This window comes from Manis javanica, chromosome 1, assembly GCF_040802235.1.
Source record: "Manis javanica isolate MJ-LG chromosome 1, MJ_LKY, whole genome shotgun sequence".
In the NCBI taxonomy this organism is placed as follows: domain Eukaryota; kingdom Metazoa; phylum Chordata; class Mammalia; order Pholidota; family Manidae; genus Manis; species Manis javanica.
This window is the reverse complement of record NC_133156.1, coordinates 7685860-7704189: the sequence shown is the minus strand read 5'-3', so window position 1 is coordinate 7704189 and position 18330 is coordinate 7685860. Positions and strand designations below refer to the sequence as shown.

Here is an 18330-nt window from a genome sequence, read left to right as displayed (position 1 = left end):
CCCGGAAGATGACTGGTTAGCCAGAGACGGGTAAGATTCCTCAAGGGAGGAACAACCTAAGACAGGCACAGTCACAGGGGGGCCATCAGGTGAGAATTTGGGGATCAACAGAGGTGAGGCTCAGAACCTCACCCCCCCTGCTTTGAGAGAAATCTTCTGCATCCGTGGATGTCTTGCTGCCCTTGTCTAGCCTGGATTAATAGTTAGTCCATAATCACACACCTGATCATCTCATCATCTACATTTGCCTTCTTACAGCACTAAACTATGTTTTCTACCTTTATCTTGCATCTACCTACCACTTCAGCATTTTATTAAAAATAAAAATAATAATAATAATAGGAGAAATGTGGGATCAACATATAAATCAAGTACAAAAATCAAACAAATATTCATATTTGACCTGATTGTTTATAGGTCATATTGCATGATCAAAACCGAAAGTTTCTGTGATGAATGCCCTTGTACTGTTCACCATGTAAGAATTTATTCACTATGTAAGAATTCATTCACCATGTAAGAACTTATTCGTTATGCTTCAGAAGATTGGAGACTGACGAGAATTAGGCTTGAGATGAATTAATGATTGTACATTGAGCGTTGACCCCCCTATACTGAATTTTATTGTTGTTAACAACCATTTGATCAATAAATATGAGAGATGCCCTCTCAAAAAAAAAAAAAAATGAAGCACTGCTAAAATTTAGGATTTTCAAATACATGCAATCCTGCTCAAATTTTTCTATTAAAAAAAAAACTTCCCTTGAAACACCACCTCTCCCCTTCCCTACAACAAATGAAAATCTAAAAATGATGTAACAAAATAAAAGTTTAAATATCTATTATCACATTTTGTATTTCAAACATTGGTTCTCATCTTATCCACAGATTAATAATTTCCAAAATATCTAAAAGACCTATACAATGCTAAAATAATTAAACTCATAAAGACAAATGCCCATATAACTTGAAAGTTTTTAAAATCAAATGTGAGAAAATATCTCGTGTCCTGCTTATGTAACCCCGTGTGCAGCATGGGGCAGTTTAGGAAAGTGAGCACTTTGCAGGATACTGAGTCCTCTACATGCTACCCTCGCTCCTTGCTCTCTCCTAGAATGTTCCAATCCTGGGCTCACAGACACCTTTAATTAAGTCTCTTTAAATCCTCCTTACATTTTTTCCAGCCCAGAACCATAAGTATGTCCACGCCAGCAGCCCTGGGTCCCTTGTTTGCCCACCTGTCTTTCGGCTTCACCCACCAAGAGAAACCTAATCCTGGTTCAATGACTTCCCTTTGCCTCTCCTGCTCCTGGAAACTGTGCCCTGCTGGAGACAAGTTACAGGCCCACAGGCCTCTCCGCTGCCGGTCAGACCCCTTGCCCTGCCCCAGGAAAGGCAGTGGGATCCGAACAGGCCACTCTGTCCTCTTGACTCCAGGCAACCGGTGGCCCCTCCCACTTTGTGCATGAAAGGCGGCTGGCTTCTCCATGGGACTCCCTGTCTGCCAGCCCTTGCTCATCTAGGACTGCCCTGTGTGTAACTGGGATGCTCAGTCCACGTGCCCCCCAGCGCTGGTGCATGCCTCACACTCACGCTCACATCCTGCTTGCTTAGCTTTCTCTTCTACCATGCTCCTGTGGGCAGAGAACATGCTTTCTTATCCTCTCCCAACTGCACACCTATTTACCATTGAAAATCAATGAATTCCACCATAATGAACCTTGTGTACCAACCGCTCTATTAGCTGTAGCAATGATTTTGTGTGGAAGTTACAGAGATATCAAGTTCAGAATAAAATCAAAACATTTATCAAAACATAGTTCAAAGAAATGTGAAGAATCAAGACTCAGTTAACTTTTAATCTCTGATACCATTTATGCTATAGAGGTTTCATCATTAGCATTTTTGGTTATCATCTAACACAGCCCTCAAAGGACAGAGCTACTGCATATGCAATCCCAGGAGACAACAGGGTGCCTGCTGGGTGGATCAGATGCCACTGGTGGTGCACCACGTGTACCCCACAGCTGGCCTGAGAGCTGCTCCTGCGCTGTATGCATGTGGTGAGGGATACAGCAGGCCCAGGGAGCCCTGAGGAACTAAAGGAACCCAGGAGAGGGGCTGTGCTGTGTCACTGAGGCCATAGACAGAGCTGCTGCTAAGTCAGGCAAAGTAAAAATCACAGTGTCCACTATATTCATCAACATAGAGGTGATCAACCTTAGGGTAATTTTAGCTGCATGAGTGTAAGGAGTCAAGGATAGACTGATTCGAAGGGTTCCTGGGAGGTGACAACATAAAGATCAAGAGTAGATAACTTACAGTAGATTCTTCAGCTAGGAGAAGGGAATAATGACAGTGGGGCAGATCCAGATTTTGCAGGGCCTTAAGCTTATATAGTCTCGGGGAACCTTCTGGAGAAAGAGAATATAAAACTACCAAAATAAAATAGGTACAACAATAAAAATTTACATAGAAGGGGCCTATGCAAATGCAGGCCTGAAGCTTAAGCTCCACCCTCCATAGAAAATGTCCCCAATAATGGTAGCTTGTGAATTCCGCAGGATACCAATGGCAGTGACTGCTCCTGGTGGCTCTCCTGCCAATAGACCAGACTCCTGGAGGACCCAGGGCCCTGTCTTATACTGACACATCTGATACATGACCCACCTCATCTACAGAGTAACAGGCACATTTTAGGAGCACAATAAATGTTTGTTAAACATAGTCATATTGATGTTCTCATCATATGGTATATGAAGAATCCAGGTAGGAGAAATACTTAATCCATCTTCTCACTTAATAAAGTTCAAGGGAATTTGTATTCACTTTGGAGTGGTGTGAAGTAGGGCCTGATAGTAGATAAGAGAGAAAGCACTGAAACAATGATTGACAGAAATGAATCTTATCACATTAACACTAAAATGTGAAGGAAACAGCACAGCAAAGGAAACCATCAAGAAAATGAAAAGCAGCCTACTGAATGGAAACAGGTATGTGCCAATGATAGATTCAAAAAGGGGTTAATATCCAAAATATATAAAGAACTCATTACTCAACATTGAAAAAAATAATCCAATTAAATAATGGGCAGAGGACCTCAACATTTTTCCAAAGAAGATATACAGATAGTCAACAGACACATGAAAAGATGTTCCATATCACTAATCATCAGGGAAATGCAAATCAAAACCATAATGCGATTCACTTCACACCAGTCAGAATGGCCACTATCCAAAAGATAAAAAATAACAAGTGTTGGCAAGGATGTGAAGAAAAGGAAACCCTTGTATACTGTTGGTGGGACTGTAACCTGGTACAGCTGCTATGGAAAACAGTACTGAGGTTCTTCAAGTCTCTAAAGATAAAAATACCATATAACCCAATAATTCCACTTCTGAGAATTTACCGGAAGAAAACAAAATAATTCAAAAAGATATATGCACCCCTATGTTCAATACCACATTATTTACAATACCTAAGATGTGCAAACAACCTCAGTGTCCACTGATAGATGAATGGATAAATAAGATGTGGTATACATATGCTATGGAATATTACTCAGGCATGAAAAGGAATCAATTCTTGCCCTTTGGGACAACATGATGGACCTAGAGAGTATTATGCTAAGTGAAGTTAGTCAGACAGAGAAAGACTAATACCACATAATTTCACTTATATGTGGAATCTAAAAAATTAAACATACAAAATAGAAATAGAAACAAGACTCACAGACACAGAGAACAGACTGGTGGTTGCCATAGAGGAGGAAGAGGAGGGATGGGTGTAATAGGTGAAAGGAATAAACTTTCAATTATAAATAAGTCACAGGGATGAAAAGTACAGCATAGGGAATATGCAGTCTATAATAATATCTTTGTATGTAACAGATGGTAACTACAATTATCTTGGTGAGCATTTTGCTATGTATGTATTTGGCAGTTCACTGTATTGTACACCTATAATCTCTTTAATACTGTATAATAAAAATAAATAAATAAAATGTGAAGGAAGCAGTCATATAATGGACTATGGAACAAAAAATGACTGAGATCTTTATTGATTGACATGGAAAGATGTCCATGTTATCTTCCTAAGTGGTGGGGAAAAGCAGGTTGTAAGACAGTGTTTTCGTAAAAGTACCATTTTTGTAAACAAAAGGTCCCATTTAAAAAAATATCTATGTATTGATATGTATTTGTATATATTTGTAAAAATACCTGGGAAGATATACACCAAAATGCTGATAGTGATCTCAAAGTGGTGAGATGAATGATTTCACTTTTTTCTTCATATATCTGTATTTAAATTAATGTCACTTATAATAGTAATCTATCTGAATTTTATGAACATTTTTTTTAATGATATGTAAAAAAGATAGCATGCCTCTTCTGGGAAAGCTATACCATTCAACTTAAAAAAAATTACATGGTTCATGGAGGGGCATAGTAGATATAAATAAAATAGTAGAACAAATTAAATAAACAAGTATTGGAAAAGAGAAACTTTTCCTTTGAAACCTGTGCTTCAATGAATACACATCATAGTCATATACTCTTCTTCTGAAATTGGAATAAAATCAGAGCCTTTAAAGTTGATGCATCCTTACAGGTCACATGAGCAGTGCTACTCAAGTCTGAAAACACTGCCAGCCCACAAATGTCACCTGCCCTTCCTTGATGAGGGGAACACAGAACTCAAGAGTGAGGGTTCATAAACTTCACAGTGGTCTGGAATTTCTGACATGAGTGCATCATTATTCTTCTAGTGATGTCGGTGACAGGTCAGAGTGCAGAACGACTTCACCGCAGTATGAGAAGTGCTGACCTAGACAGAGCGCTGTCCTCATTTCACAGCTGATGAGTCTGGAAAGGATGAATGTCCATGCCAGGTCACATAGCGGATCAACAGTCGAGTCGGGAGAAAAGCCCAGAATTTTATTCCATAAGACTAGAATTTTGTCCAAGCAGCAATTACTTGTTACCTAGTTAAGGGTTCTTAAGATTGGCTCTGACTTCAAATTCAAGAGAAAACAGAGTTTAAGACATTTCTTTGTGGCTTCAATTCCAAAGAATCCATGAACATGGCTGTAAGGTCCCACCCTCAAGGCCTCTTCTCATACTTTTTCCTTTCCGCATCCTATTCCAAGCGTCTAGACACACCCACTCCAAACACTAGCTGCTCCAGGAACCACCCCTGAATTCCTCATCTTGAGCTGACCTTCTCTACCTCTCAATTCCACAGCTCTTCATGTTCCCTCTACTACAGGGCTCCCTGTGCTGCCTGGCAGAGTAGCCTGTGTTCACTTTTATTCTCCCACATGTCTTGAGAACCTTGAGCACTGAGGCCAACTCATACATATCACTCTACCTTGCACAATGCATGGTCCATTTTAATAATGCTTCCTGAATGGATGAACTAAGGAACTAACACACGCAATACAGGAAAGCACTAAAATCAGTGGCTTTTAACAAAAGCAGGAATTGGTAACCTTTCCCTAGAAAATGTAACCAGTGCCTAAATCACAAATTTGATATCAAACATATATATTATCTTATTTTTGTTGAACTCTGTAAATGCAAAATAATGTATAAAATGTGCAATAAAACTCTTATAGCATTATGTATATATAAACTTGTAAAATTTTGCATTTTTTCCATACAATTTTAAAGCTATACTTTTATGAGATCTTAATACTGACTCTCTGTCCTTTTATTTATTTTCACTTACTTTCTATTAAGGTATCATTGATAAATACTCTTATGAAGGTTTCACAAGAAAAACAATGTGGTTATTGCATTCACCCTTATTATCAAGTATTATCAAGTTTCCCCTTTAGTCCATTGCAGTCACTGTCCATCTCCTAGGAATTTACCCAAAGAAAACAACATTTCAGATTCGAAATGACGTATGCACCCCTATGTTTATCACAGCACTATTTACAATAGCCAAAATATGGAAGCAACCTAAGTGTCCATCAGTAGATGAATGAATCTCTGTCCTTTTAAGAAATATAAACAAAAGGGTCTCTGCTCAACTAGATTGTATATTTATTTTCATTAGCTTTTGGGGATAACTGGAAATTTAAAGATAAGAACAACATCTTCATTAGTTTTGAAAGTGAAATGGCATTTGTCAAGTTGAGAATTTCTTGAAATTGCAGATTACTTTGGGGGAAGATAAGAAATCTTGGGACAGCATTTCTCTAATTGAATATTTCAAAAATTTAGGAATTTGCTTTTAAAAATGGACAGTATTATTAATATACTCCTATTTTGGGGCCAGCAATTAAAACATTCTCTACTTTGTGAATCACTTATCCATTTTCTTTTGCCTCCTAATAGTTTCCTGTTGCTCTGTAATCCTCTTTGGCAATTTGGCTCTATCTCTCTTCCTTCTCTTATTAAAATACTTATTCTTCAATTATTGTTCTTTTCCAGACATACAATCAAGTTTGAAAGAATTCGTTGAAGCTAATCCTTTTTTGTGTTCAGTGAAGCAGAAATGCAAAGCGTATCTTAAAAAACAGCATTTCTAACAAGAACAGAGTGATAGATCAATGGAATAGAGAGCCCAGATATATAAACCCACACTTATATGGCCAATTAATACATGATAAAGAAGCCATAGACATACAATGGGGAAATGACAGTCTCTTCAACAAATAACTGGTGTTGGCAAAACTGGACAGCTACATGCAAGAGAATGACACTGGATTACTGTCTAACTCCATACATAGGAGTAAACTCGAAATGGATCAAAGGCCTGAATGTAAGTCATGAAACCATAAAACTCTTAGGAGATTAAAAAATGGGTGGAGGGTATATGAAGAGACAATTTTCCAGAGAAGAAATTCAGATGGCCAACAGACACATGAAAAGATGCTGCACATCACTAATCATCAGGAAAATGAAATTAAAACCACAATGAGATATCACCTCACACCAGTAAGGATGGCTACCATCCAAAAGACTAAGAACAACAAATGCTGGCGAGGTTTTGGAGAAACGGGAACCCTCCTATACTGCTGGTGGGAATGTAAACTAGTTCAACCATTGAGGAAAGCAATACAGAGGTTCCTCAAAACACTAAAAATAGAAATACCATTTGACCTGGGAATCCCACTCCTTGGAATTTACCCAAAGAATACAAGTTCTCAGATTAAAAAAGACATATGCACCCCTATGTTTATTGCAGCACTATTTTCAATAGCCAAGATATGGAAGCAACCTAAGTGTCCATCAGTAGATGAATGGATAAAGAAGAGGTGGTACATATACACAATGGAATACTATTCAGCCATAAGAAAGAAACAAATCCTACCATTTGCAACAACATGGATGGAGCTGGAGGATATTATGCTCAGTGAAATAAGCCAGGCGGGGAAAGACAAGTGCCAAATGACTTCCCTCATTTGTGGAGTATAACAACGAAGCAAAACTGAAGGAACAAAACAGCAAAAGACTCACAAACTCCAAGAAGGGACTAGTGGTTACCAAAGGGGAAGGGTTTGGGAAGGGAAGGAGAAGGGGATTGAGGGGTATTATGTTTAGTACACATGGTGTGAGCAGGGATGGGGAAGACAGTGTAGCACAGAGAAGGCAAATAATGAATCTGTGTCATCTTACTACACTGATGGACAGTGACTACAATGGAGAATAGGTGGGGATTTGACAATATGGGTAAATGTAGTAACCACATTGTTTTTTCATGTGAAACCTTCATAAGAGTGTATATCAATAATACCTTAATAAAAAAAATCTCTTAGAAGAAAACAGGCAAAATCTCTTCAATATAAATAAGAGTAACTTTTTCATGAACATATCTTCTCGGGCAAGGGAAACAAAAGCAAAAATGAACAAGTGGGATTACATTAAACTAAGTAGCTACTGTACAGCAAAGGACACCATCAATACAACAAAAAGGCATCCTACAGTATGGGAGAATATATGTATAAATGACATTTTTGATAAGTGGTTAACATTCAAAATATATTAAGAGCTCACATGCCTCAACACCCAAAAAGCAAATAACCCAATTAAAAAATGGGTGGAGGATCTGAACAGACACTTCTTCAAAGAAGAAATTCAGATGGTCAACAGAAACATGAAAAGATGCTCCACATCACTAGTCATCAGAGAAATGCACATTAAAACCACAATGAGATATCACCTCACCAGTAAGGATCGCCACCATCCAAAAGACAAACAACAACAAATGCTGGCAAGGTTGTGGAGAAAGGGGAACCCTCCTACACTGACGGTGGGAATGTAAATTAGTTCAACCATTGTGGAAAGCAGTATGGAGGTTCCTCAAAAAGCTCAAAATAGAAATACCATTTGACCCAGGAATTCCACTTCTAGGAATTTACCCTAAGAATGCAGCAGCCCAGTTTGAAAAAGACAGATGCACCCCTATGTTTATTGCAGCACTATTTACAATAGCCAAGAAATGAAAGCAACCAAAGTGTCCATCAGTAGATGAATGGATAAAGAAGATGTGGTACATATACACAACGGAATATTATTCAGCCATAAGAAGAAAACAAATCCTACCATTTGCAACAACATGGATGGAGCTAGAGGGTATTATGCTCAGTGAAATAAACCAGGCAGAAAAAGACAGGTACCAAATTATTTCACTCATATGTGGAGTATAAGAACAAAGAAAAAACTGCAGAACAAAACAGCAGCAGACTCACAGAACGCAAGAATGGACTAATGGTTACCAAAGGGAAAGGGGTTGGGGAGGGTGAGTGGGAAGGGAGGGATAAAGGGATTAAGGAGCATTATGATTAGCACACATAGTATGGGGGGGGGATCGGGGAAGGCAGTATAGCACAGAGAAAAGTAGTGAGTCTATAGTATTTTACTATGCTGATGGACAGTGACTGTAATGGGGTATGTGGTGGGGACTTGATAATAGGGGGGAATGTAGTAACCACAATGTTCCTCATGTGAAACCTGAGCATAAAATTGTGTATCAGTGATACCTTAATAAACAAAAACAAAAACAAAAAAACCCCAGCATTTCTAAAGGGCTAGAGTTCAGTATCCAGGAGCTAGCTCACATTACAATGGGGCTCATAGTGTCCAGACGTAGCAGATTGAGTCTTCTTTGCTTGGCCAACAGCCCTGTGCTTGGGATTGCTTACTGTTGGCACTAATGAATACACAGTGTGTAAAGTTTTCTTCTTACTCAGGAATGTAGGTCTCCCAAGCACAAAGGAGGAGAAGAATCTTTTCTATAACAGCTCCAGGGAGAGGATGAGTTTCCTTGAAAAATCAGTCTATATAAACAAACTTCTAGCTTTAACATCCTAAAGTAGGAGTTGGGGCTCAGGGAGATACATTACCCTAACATGTATAAACTGATTTAATTTATCCTTCTTTCTTAGATCTACACAAATTCATATCCATTCTCAAGAAATTAAAAAAAAACATGGCCTGATTTATTTTGTCTTATGCCCCTGCCCCAAATCACATTCCATATCCTGAGCTGTAATTTGATAATTGCAAGGTGACCCTTTGGGAGCATAAACTCTAGACTAGTTCTTCTCAAACTTTAGTGAATATAAAAATTACTCTGAGAAGTTTTTTAAAAAGATACATCACAGATTATGCTCAGTGAAATAAGCCAGGTGGAGAAAGACAAGTATCAAATGATTTCACTCATCTGTGGAGTATAAGAGCAAAGCAAAAACTGAAGGAACAAAACAGCAGCAGACTCACAGAACCCAAGAATGGACTAACAGTTACCAAAGGTAAAGGGTGGGGAGGATGGATGGGAAGGGAGGGATAAGGGCAATAAGGGACATTATGATTAGCACATATAATGTTGGAGGATGGCACAGGGAAGGCAGTATAGCACAGAGAAGACAAGTAGTGATTTTTATAGCACCTTACTATGCTGATGGACAGTGACTGTAATGGGGTATGTGGTGGAGACTTGATAATGGAGGGAATATAATAACCATAATGTTGCTCATGTAACTGTATATTAATATACCAAAAAGGAAAAAAGATACATACACAGATTCTAGGACTAAATGCCCAGAGATTTTAATTCTGGGTTTGGGGTAGGTCTAGGGTAGGGCCCAATATTTTCTAATTCTAAAGAAGTCCCCAGGCGATTCTGATGCCATATTGGTCCACAGCTTACATAGAATAGCACTATTCTGAGACCCTAACTCCTAAGCAATTTATGGTGAGCTGATGGCAAGGTACATTTTTATTTAATTCAGGGTATGAGTCACCAACTTTTGTGGGTACAGAGTAAGTACTATTTATCAACTGAAAGAAATTACTTGCACCTTTTCTACTATCCATAGGGAGCAAGGCACAGTAGTTAGAAGCCTAGACATGGGAGCCAGCCTGCCTGGATTTGAATCCTAGATCTGCCCCCAACAACTCTGTGACCTAGAGAAAGTTACTTAGGCACTCTGGGCCTCAATTTTCTCATCTGTAAAAAAAAAAAAAATACCATATCCAACATTATAGAGTATGATTAAATTAATACTTGAAAAATGCTTAGAACAGTGCCTGCACTTATCATGCCATCAATAGATGTTGGCTGTTGCTATTATTAATGACATGTTAAGTGGATATAATAAAGTAGAATTAAAGGGGAAACTGTAGTGAGAAACATGAAGATGGCTAACATTGCTCAGGAACCATGTTGTCCAACCTCTCTACTTCTCCTTTTCCTTCTGCTGCCAAACTTCTGCCATTATGAGCACTTCCAGAGGAAAGAAAGGGATAAAGATGTTGGGGTGGGGCAGGTGGGGGGCTTATCAATTCTGTATTCTTTTCAGAAGTTCCAGGTAGAGATTTTATGTAATGATCTATGATATCTCTGGCTTTAATTACATGGCTATTTCACAACATGTCTCAAGTTAACAATTACAGAAGAGCTCTCCTACAAATAATCACAGAGGCCAGTAGAGCTTTAGCAAGGAACACCTGAAAATTAGACTGATTGTAGAAAGTTACCAACTATATAAAAGTTACTTGACTGTCTAACAATGTGAAAATGTTTAAAGAAATCAAGAAATATCTGTACAACAGAGTATTATACAGGTATTAATGATTTTATGAAAACATTCTAATTACATAGGAAAAATGTTAGTTTTTGCACTGAGACAGATCCTAAATAAGAAACAGAAGACTGACAAGTTTTAAGTTCAAATTTAGAAAAGGAGAGCATCCTTAATTTAGAAGTATTTATTTTATTTTGTTTCATGACTAATGGTGTTTTATGCACTACACAAGCCAGGAAATAGAATAAATAGCCTGCCCCATAGGCTCACTATCTAAGAAAGATAAATTGAAATGCAACATCTAACAATTAACTGAGAAGTCATCCTCAGATATATTGTGAATTCTTTCTCGTTACATAAATGTTAGATGTTGCTATTATTAATGACCTGTTAAGTGGATATAATAAAGTAGAATTAAAGGGGAAACTGTAATGAGAAACATGAAGATGGCTAATGTTGTTCAGGAACCACGTTGTCCAACCTGTCTACTTCTCCTTTTCCTTCTAATGCCAAACTTCTGCCATTCAAGAAGAAATAAGTCTATTTCTTCTTTCTAGGACCTTACTTTCCAACAATTTTTTTCATCCACTCTGTGTTTATAAGCAAAACTTAAGTGAGAAAACATCAAGAAAATATTTACTTTGATTTAAGATTAAAATTAAAGAGGAGTACTGAAGAATAGTAGAGAACTTGATTTCAAGGAAATTGAAGAGAAAGTGCTTCCTGGATGAGGACTGTGACTCTAAAGAAAGATTAAGGAATAACATCTGAAGGAAAGATATTAAGAAGAAGCTATAATGAAAGAAGACATCTAAATGACATTGCATTTTATACCGATTACAATGAGAGCAGTGATAAAATATTACCAAAAGAGGCGTTGATTAAACACAGTGAAACATTAATAATTTGGGTAAATAAATACGATAAACTTTGGATAACTTAAATGCATCAATGGTAACTCATAAGTTTACTAAAGTTTCTTAATTAAGCCATTAGGGGATTGTTTAGTGAGTACAATATAAGGATAAGAGGTCAGGTCTATAAGAGAAACTGACAAAAGTTTACTATATTCAATGACTATATAAATATCCTGATGGAAGAGGAATTAAGAGGCTGAGCTGTAATTAGAAAGCGACATTTATATATTCATTTACAGCAGTAAGATTTGTTAACCTACGGAAGTATTAGTCCATAATACTGTCAGATGAAAAAAAAAGTTTGACAACATATATAGAGAATCCAGTAAAGGAAAGAGGGTCAGGGAAGAGGAAAAAGCCAGGGGAGAAAGTAAGCAAGTGCAAAGGGGAGGCACTGCTGAAAGACCAAAAGCGAGGATGGTATTTTGTAGTGTAGGTGATCCTCTAAAACCTGGCCAAAGTGAAGCCATCTTGGTTACAGAAGTCATCTTAAAATTAGCTACTGGGCCACATTCCTGGGCTGTAGTCACAGGAGCGAGGAGGTCTCTCCCTGGTCTTTGTCACTTAGGATGAGGCACAAAGAACGCAGAAGTGCTTTGTGTCAGAAGAGAGACATCCAGGTAAGAACAACTCCAGGATGGCCTGCTTTTCTACACGTGTTCCTGTAGATGGCACCTTTTTCCTGACCCTTGATAAAAGCTAGCCTAACAGGAGAGTGGATGGGGACTTTGGCAGAGCAGCTGCCTGAGTGCCGTCCACCCCTCTGTAAGTGACCCCTCAGTAAACCCATTTACTTGCCAAGCTGGACTTGTCCGAGTCATTCTTTGGCCCGTTGGTTCCCTCACAATATGGAGGAAGGCACTTGTTTTATATCTCTCTGGGAAATTCACATGACATACCTATAATGTTCAACTAAGATATAACCAAGTAAATGGGAGAGTTAAGTGGTAAACTAAGAAAATTAATTCCGAATCTCTTTAAAATGTGAGTGTTTTTGGCCTTTACCCCTTGAATTCATTTCCCAGGAATTCTTAGAATCCATGTTTCCTAGATCTTGAGTTAAGATCCTTTGTGAACCAACTGCAAGGAAATTCCCAGGGAGTTAACTTATTGTTTGAATGAGGTCAACACCATAAGTCTGCCAAATCAGAGATGGTAATGCATACCAATTCTTCTTTTTTAAGGTTATACCTTACAAGAAGTGTATTATGTATGATCATGTTTGTGTTTACTGTTCAATATAATTAAATTAATGAAGCTTAAACTTATGAAGTCTTAGGAATTTGACTCTTTCCGCATGCATCCCTGGTTCTATGCTACATAAGTTTACATAGCAACTAATTTTGAGTTCCCAAGAATGTTCTTGGTTTGAAATACATCTTCCTTTTGATCCTTCTAAATGGAACAAATTTAATAGTAATTATGATGACAATTAGGATAATTTGAACTTCCATTTATACCAATTCAATTTCACAGAGATTTCATACAGACTATCTAATTTAATTAGCAATTGGTACATGGTATTAAACTGGTCTTCACAGCTGGTTTTAACTATATACCCTAGCATGGCATTTTAATATTAGCTTAACATTTCACAGGATTTTTAAGGTAAAAATCTATGTCATGCTCACAATCCTTTTACAACTGATACTTTAAAAAAGAGAATAAAACAATCAGATCACATATTCAAAGCAAAAACAAGATAATCCTATTTGAAAGCAAATACAGAATTTAGATTTAATTATCCAACATAATTAAATTCTTGAAAAATTCTACGCTTTAGGATATTTCCTTTCTATGAAAAGCAGACACTCAAAAATCATGTTAAATTTTTAAATATTCTAGGCTCAAACTTAGGAGAAATTATTCTTTTAAAGAAGTGAAAATAAGACCATTGCTTCTGCATGGATCACAGAAATATATTTAAAATGCTCCCATGTATATCAGTATTATTCTCAATGTCATGCTCTGCTACATGATGAAACAGCTTAAAGAAAAGGTTACAGTTATACACAAGTAATTGCCTCTAAGTTTCTGTGGGCCACAGGACTCTCCAATTAAACTAAGTCTTTAAATTAACCTCTAAATTATTCTGTATTGTAGAAAATTACAATTATTTTTCTACTATAGCTATCCACTAAAGACTATTTTGAATTTATTGCACTTTATCCTATCAGTAAAGTAGTTCTTTACAGAATTTTGTCCTAAAACTAGAATTATAGTTATTCCTTCTTTTTTGCCAGAGCAGAAAAAAAGATCAACTTAATTTTACTAATAGAACACTGCAGCATCACTTAGCTAAGCTAGAGAGGGCTGACATTTAAAAAATTAACAGCAGTTTTCGGCCCATATGAAATACCTGTTCCCTTATTTCTTTCATTTTTTCCAATCTCTTGAGTTTTGTTGCATATTCTTGAACTTCTTTTAATCCAATATCTGTACAGAGATGAACCAAGAAACGCAGACCTAAATTGTGAAAAATATTTTTAGAAAAGTATTTATGCACAGTGTTGAAAGTACAACAAATCAACAAATAGTCCTGGGACATGTAGGAATGATGCTCACAAATAGTGTTGGTTTCTCTTGAAAAATAACCACACTTTATATTCTCTGGCCTTGGGAAAACTGACTTCCTTGGAAGGCAGTTTAAGGGGATTCTCTCCACCTGCCCTGCCCTCAGGTGAGACCATATCATCTACAATCAGGCCCTTCTCATACCCTGTCTCCTCATCTGCTTTTCCTTTATACCATCTAGACAACTGACATGATGTATTTGTTGTCTTTCTCTTCAGCTCCACAAGACCAAGGATTTCCATTGTTTGGTTTTGTTTTCTGCCACATCCACAGTGCTAGAACAGTGCTGTGTACCTAACACTGCAGTTACTCCATAAGAATTTGTAAATAAGTGACCAATTTAGGCCATTAACATATTTTAGTAACGTAGTACTAAAATAATAAAAAATGTCATGCATTACTAAACTACCTATGCATACATTGATCTTAATAATTCACAATAAGAAGGTAATTTACATATTTTACAATAATACTCAACTATTTTTCTTATCTACCCATGTTTAGGAAGAATGGCTTAGGAAGAGTTAATGTAAAAAAAATCATTATTTTTGGTAGATGTCCTCTGAAATTTAGTATGTTATCTGTGACTCTATAGAGCAGGTCAATTTTTGATGACTGAAGAAGGTATTTTAAGACTGAATTATCCTGTTGGATTGATCAGAAAACCACTCTGCTCAGAATGAGACACTGCATGTGCAAAAATGTTTCTTCTATGGCTCTAAGTTAGACTATTGATATTTTTTTTGGAAATTATCCAGGCCAAAGTCATTTTGGACACTCCCTATATCATAGATATTCATTTACTTCTTAGAGTGAATCTTAAACTCTAGTGAATCTTAAACTCTACATAAAGAAAGAAATGTGAACTTGCTTGGAACTAGTCCCTTTATTGGCCCAGCGTTGAGATACTATGGCTACGGCAGTGGTTCCCAACAGACAGCAATTTTGTCCCCCAGGGGACATTTGGCAGTATCTGGAGATAGCTCTGTTTTTCATAACTCAGGTGTGTGTGTGTTTAAGAGCTACTAGCACCTATTGGGTAGTGGCCAGGGATGCTGCCAAACATTCAGTAATCCACAGGATGGCCTCCCACAGCACAGGATTATCTGGTCCCAAATGTTAACCATGCCAAGGCTGAGAAACTTTTGCCTAGCAGACTGTTGGGTTGCTCCATTTTCACAAAAAGATATTACTATTATCTCTCATTTAATTTTTAAAACACCAGTTCCCTAATGTGACTGAGATAAAGAATCACATAAAAAACTTTTTTTAAAAAGAAATAGGAAAAATTAGATAACTGGCTCCACTGCAAACCTAAATGAGAATATCTGTAGGCTGGGCAAGAAATTTGTACTTTTTAAAAGTTTTACAAGTAATTCCCATGTACTCTGTTTCCTGACTGGCATTTGGAAACTACTGCTTAAGGTAATGAATCTACTTCTAATCAGCACCAAAAGACCCCTCACTTCTAACTTTCTACCCAAAGGCCATAATTCTGAGCTCTCTGCTGTATAGCTTTTATAGAAGTCAAATTGAGATAAATATTAATGAAGGAACATGCAATACATCTAATCCCTGAATCAGGCTGAACCACTGGGAAACTTGGCTTAGAAAAGATTTGTTTTTACTGAGTTGAAATGTGTTGTTTCATGTTCACAGAAGGACAAAATTACAGTCTTTTTTAAACATGTTATTTCATTTGCTGTAGGGATGTTATTAAAGCAAGGAGCTACTATATCTTTCTATGACTTTATCTACTACATATTTCTCAGTGTATCAACATGAATGAATCAAGAGTGGGGAAATATATTTCTTCTTCTCAAGGAACTGCTTTTTGTTTTCTCATTGAAAGTAAAGATGACATAATTAATTGACTGTGTTTTTTTCTCTTTCTCTTAGCCACAAGGCTATTCAGGGCTAATACTGAGTTTAGTGGGAATATGTGGCATATGAACATGGTTATTTGCATTTTTCTCAGTGTTACTGCTGTAGTACTTCACATCATTACTTTAAGTTCCACCAAATTCATTGCCCAACAAGATGGGGATAAATGAATATTTTCTACAAACTTAACTTTACAAAAAGGAAATAAGGAACATACCAATTTGATGTTTTAAAATTAAAGTAACATTAAAACTCATTCACTATCAGTATCAGTGAACGCAAGCATTTGTGTTCTACTTTCATAAACTCTAAAAGTATTTTTTAACCTCAAAGAGTTGTATACTAAATGAATAGTTAAAAATCCTGTTTCTATAAAATGTCATAGTTTATGAACTTAAAAAAATAACTTAAAGTTTATTTTTAAAATTTCATAAAACTTTGAAGTATAGGTTTGTTTACTATTGAAGAGAATTCAGTGATATATGTACATCCATCACCAATTAAATTCTAGAAAAATGTGCACTTGCATAGTCAAATGTTCTGATCTTACAGGCACATATTGAACCATATGTATCACAAATTATAGGTTGGCTTCCATGTTTATGATTACTATAGCAAACATAATTATTACATATTAGGACAAAATGTGAGAACCTCTACCTTCAAATTTACAAAATGTAAACTCACTTACATTCAACGTTTTCTGGAAATTTTCTGTGAATATCTTTATAAGTATCTAATGCTTTCTGGTAGTTACCTATAAACAAAAAAGGAAAAACACACTAGCAGATTATAGATACTAGGATTCTGCAAAGTATTAGTTTTAATTCAATATACTGTCACCATTTAATTGGCTTAGTAAGAAGACTTTCATGTTTGCCACAAGCACGTATAACCAATCTTAATACAACATCTGGAAGACAATGTACAGATAAAAGATATTTGAAAAAGGGACAGAGCAGAATTAAATGAGTGATGGATGAAACTTACTTCTAATTTTTAAAATACATATGTTAGTGGTAAAAAATTAAGATCTATTCAATTTCCTAGAAATTAAAGATTATTTCAGATGAACACTGACAAATTTAAAAATAATTTAAGTGATAGACTAACATTACTTCAATGTCATTCACTAAGAAAAGATAAAAAATAATTTTTTTGTAGTTTTTATTTTGAAACAGTTTATAGAAAGCATTTTGTTTTATAATAAAATAATTTCACTTAGCAGCAAAGAATAGGAAAAATTAATTTTGGATCAAATATCTTTATGAAAATTGCAGTAAACAAGTTATGAATCTCTCTCTGGGCCTCACTGTATAAGAAGGATGGCTGTGCTAACCCTCAAAGAGTCACTGTGAGAACTAAATGAAATAGAGACAGGAAGCATCTAGCACACACAGCTTCCCAATAAATGTTCGCTTCTATTCTCCTAACCTGCACTTCAACAACTCAAGAAAGCTTGTCTTTAAATCATTCAGAATACCTCATATACACGTACACTTTACATCTGACTACCACTGATATAAATATATATATAGTACTGTTATGTTGTATATCCAACAGGAAATACAGTAATATGAAGGTCAACCCTTTAAATGATTTGAGGCCTACTGATGCCTTTCTGAAGGAGCTCACAGAGATGAAAAAAAGACACCTCCTACAACAATTACCACTTGCAGAATCTGTGCTTCCCTAGGATGGAAGAATTTATTTCCCCGGATCATTTGTATGCTCTATGAAATGGATTACAAACGTGTTAACATTTATCTCCCTACTTAATCTCTGATGTTTAAACAATATTCATATCACAGTTACTCCAAACCTATTAATGTCTCTCCATACTTCAGGATAAGTGTCAGCAGTACAGGATGTAATAAAAACCGTTACTGAAAACACAAACAAAAATATCTAGTGATA

General features: G+C 36.4%; 1 protein-coding gene across 7 annotated transcripts in view; it reads right to left on the bottom strand.

Moving 5' to 3' along the window:
- Positions 1-18330, bottom strand: part of IFT88 (intraflagellar transport 88) — a 159352-nt gene that overhangs the window by 40921 nt on the left and 100101 nt on the right. For 6 of the 7 annotated variants that reach the window (XR_012126315.1, XM_073224637.1, XM_073224712.1 and 3 more), the window contains 2 exons: positions 17105-17170; positions 14315-14421 (listed from right to left, as the gene is read on the bottom strand). Coding sequence is in view for 6 of the 7 variants with exons in the window: in XM_073224637.1 (XP_073080738.1) it covers positions 14315-14421; positions 17105-17170 (173 nt within the window). In the remaining variant the exon portion in view is untranslated. Of the gene's footprint in view, positions 1-4821; positions 4866-14314; positions 14422-17104; positions 17171-18330 lie in introns of those variants that run through there. The other variant, XM_073224829.1, reaches the window with a different exon arrangement.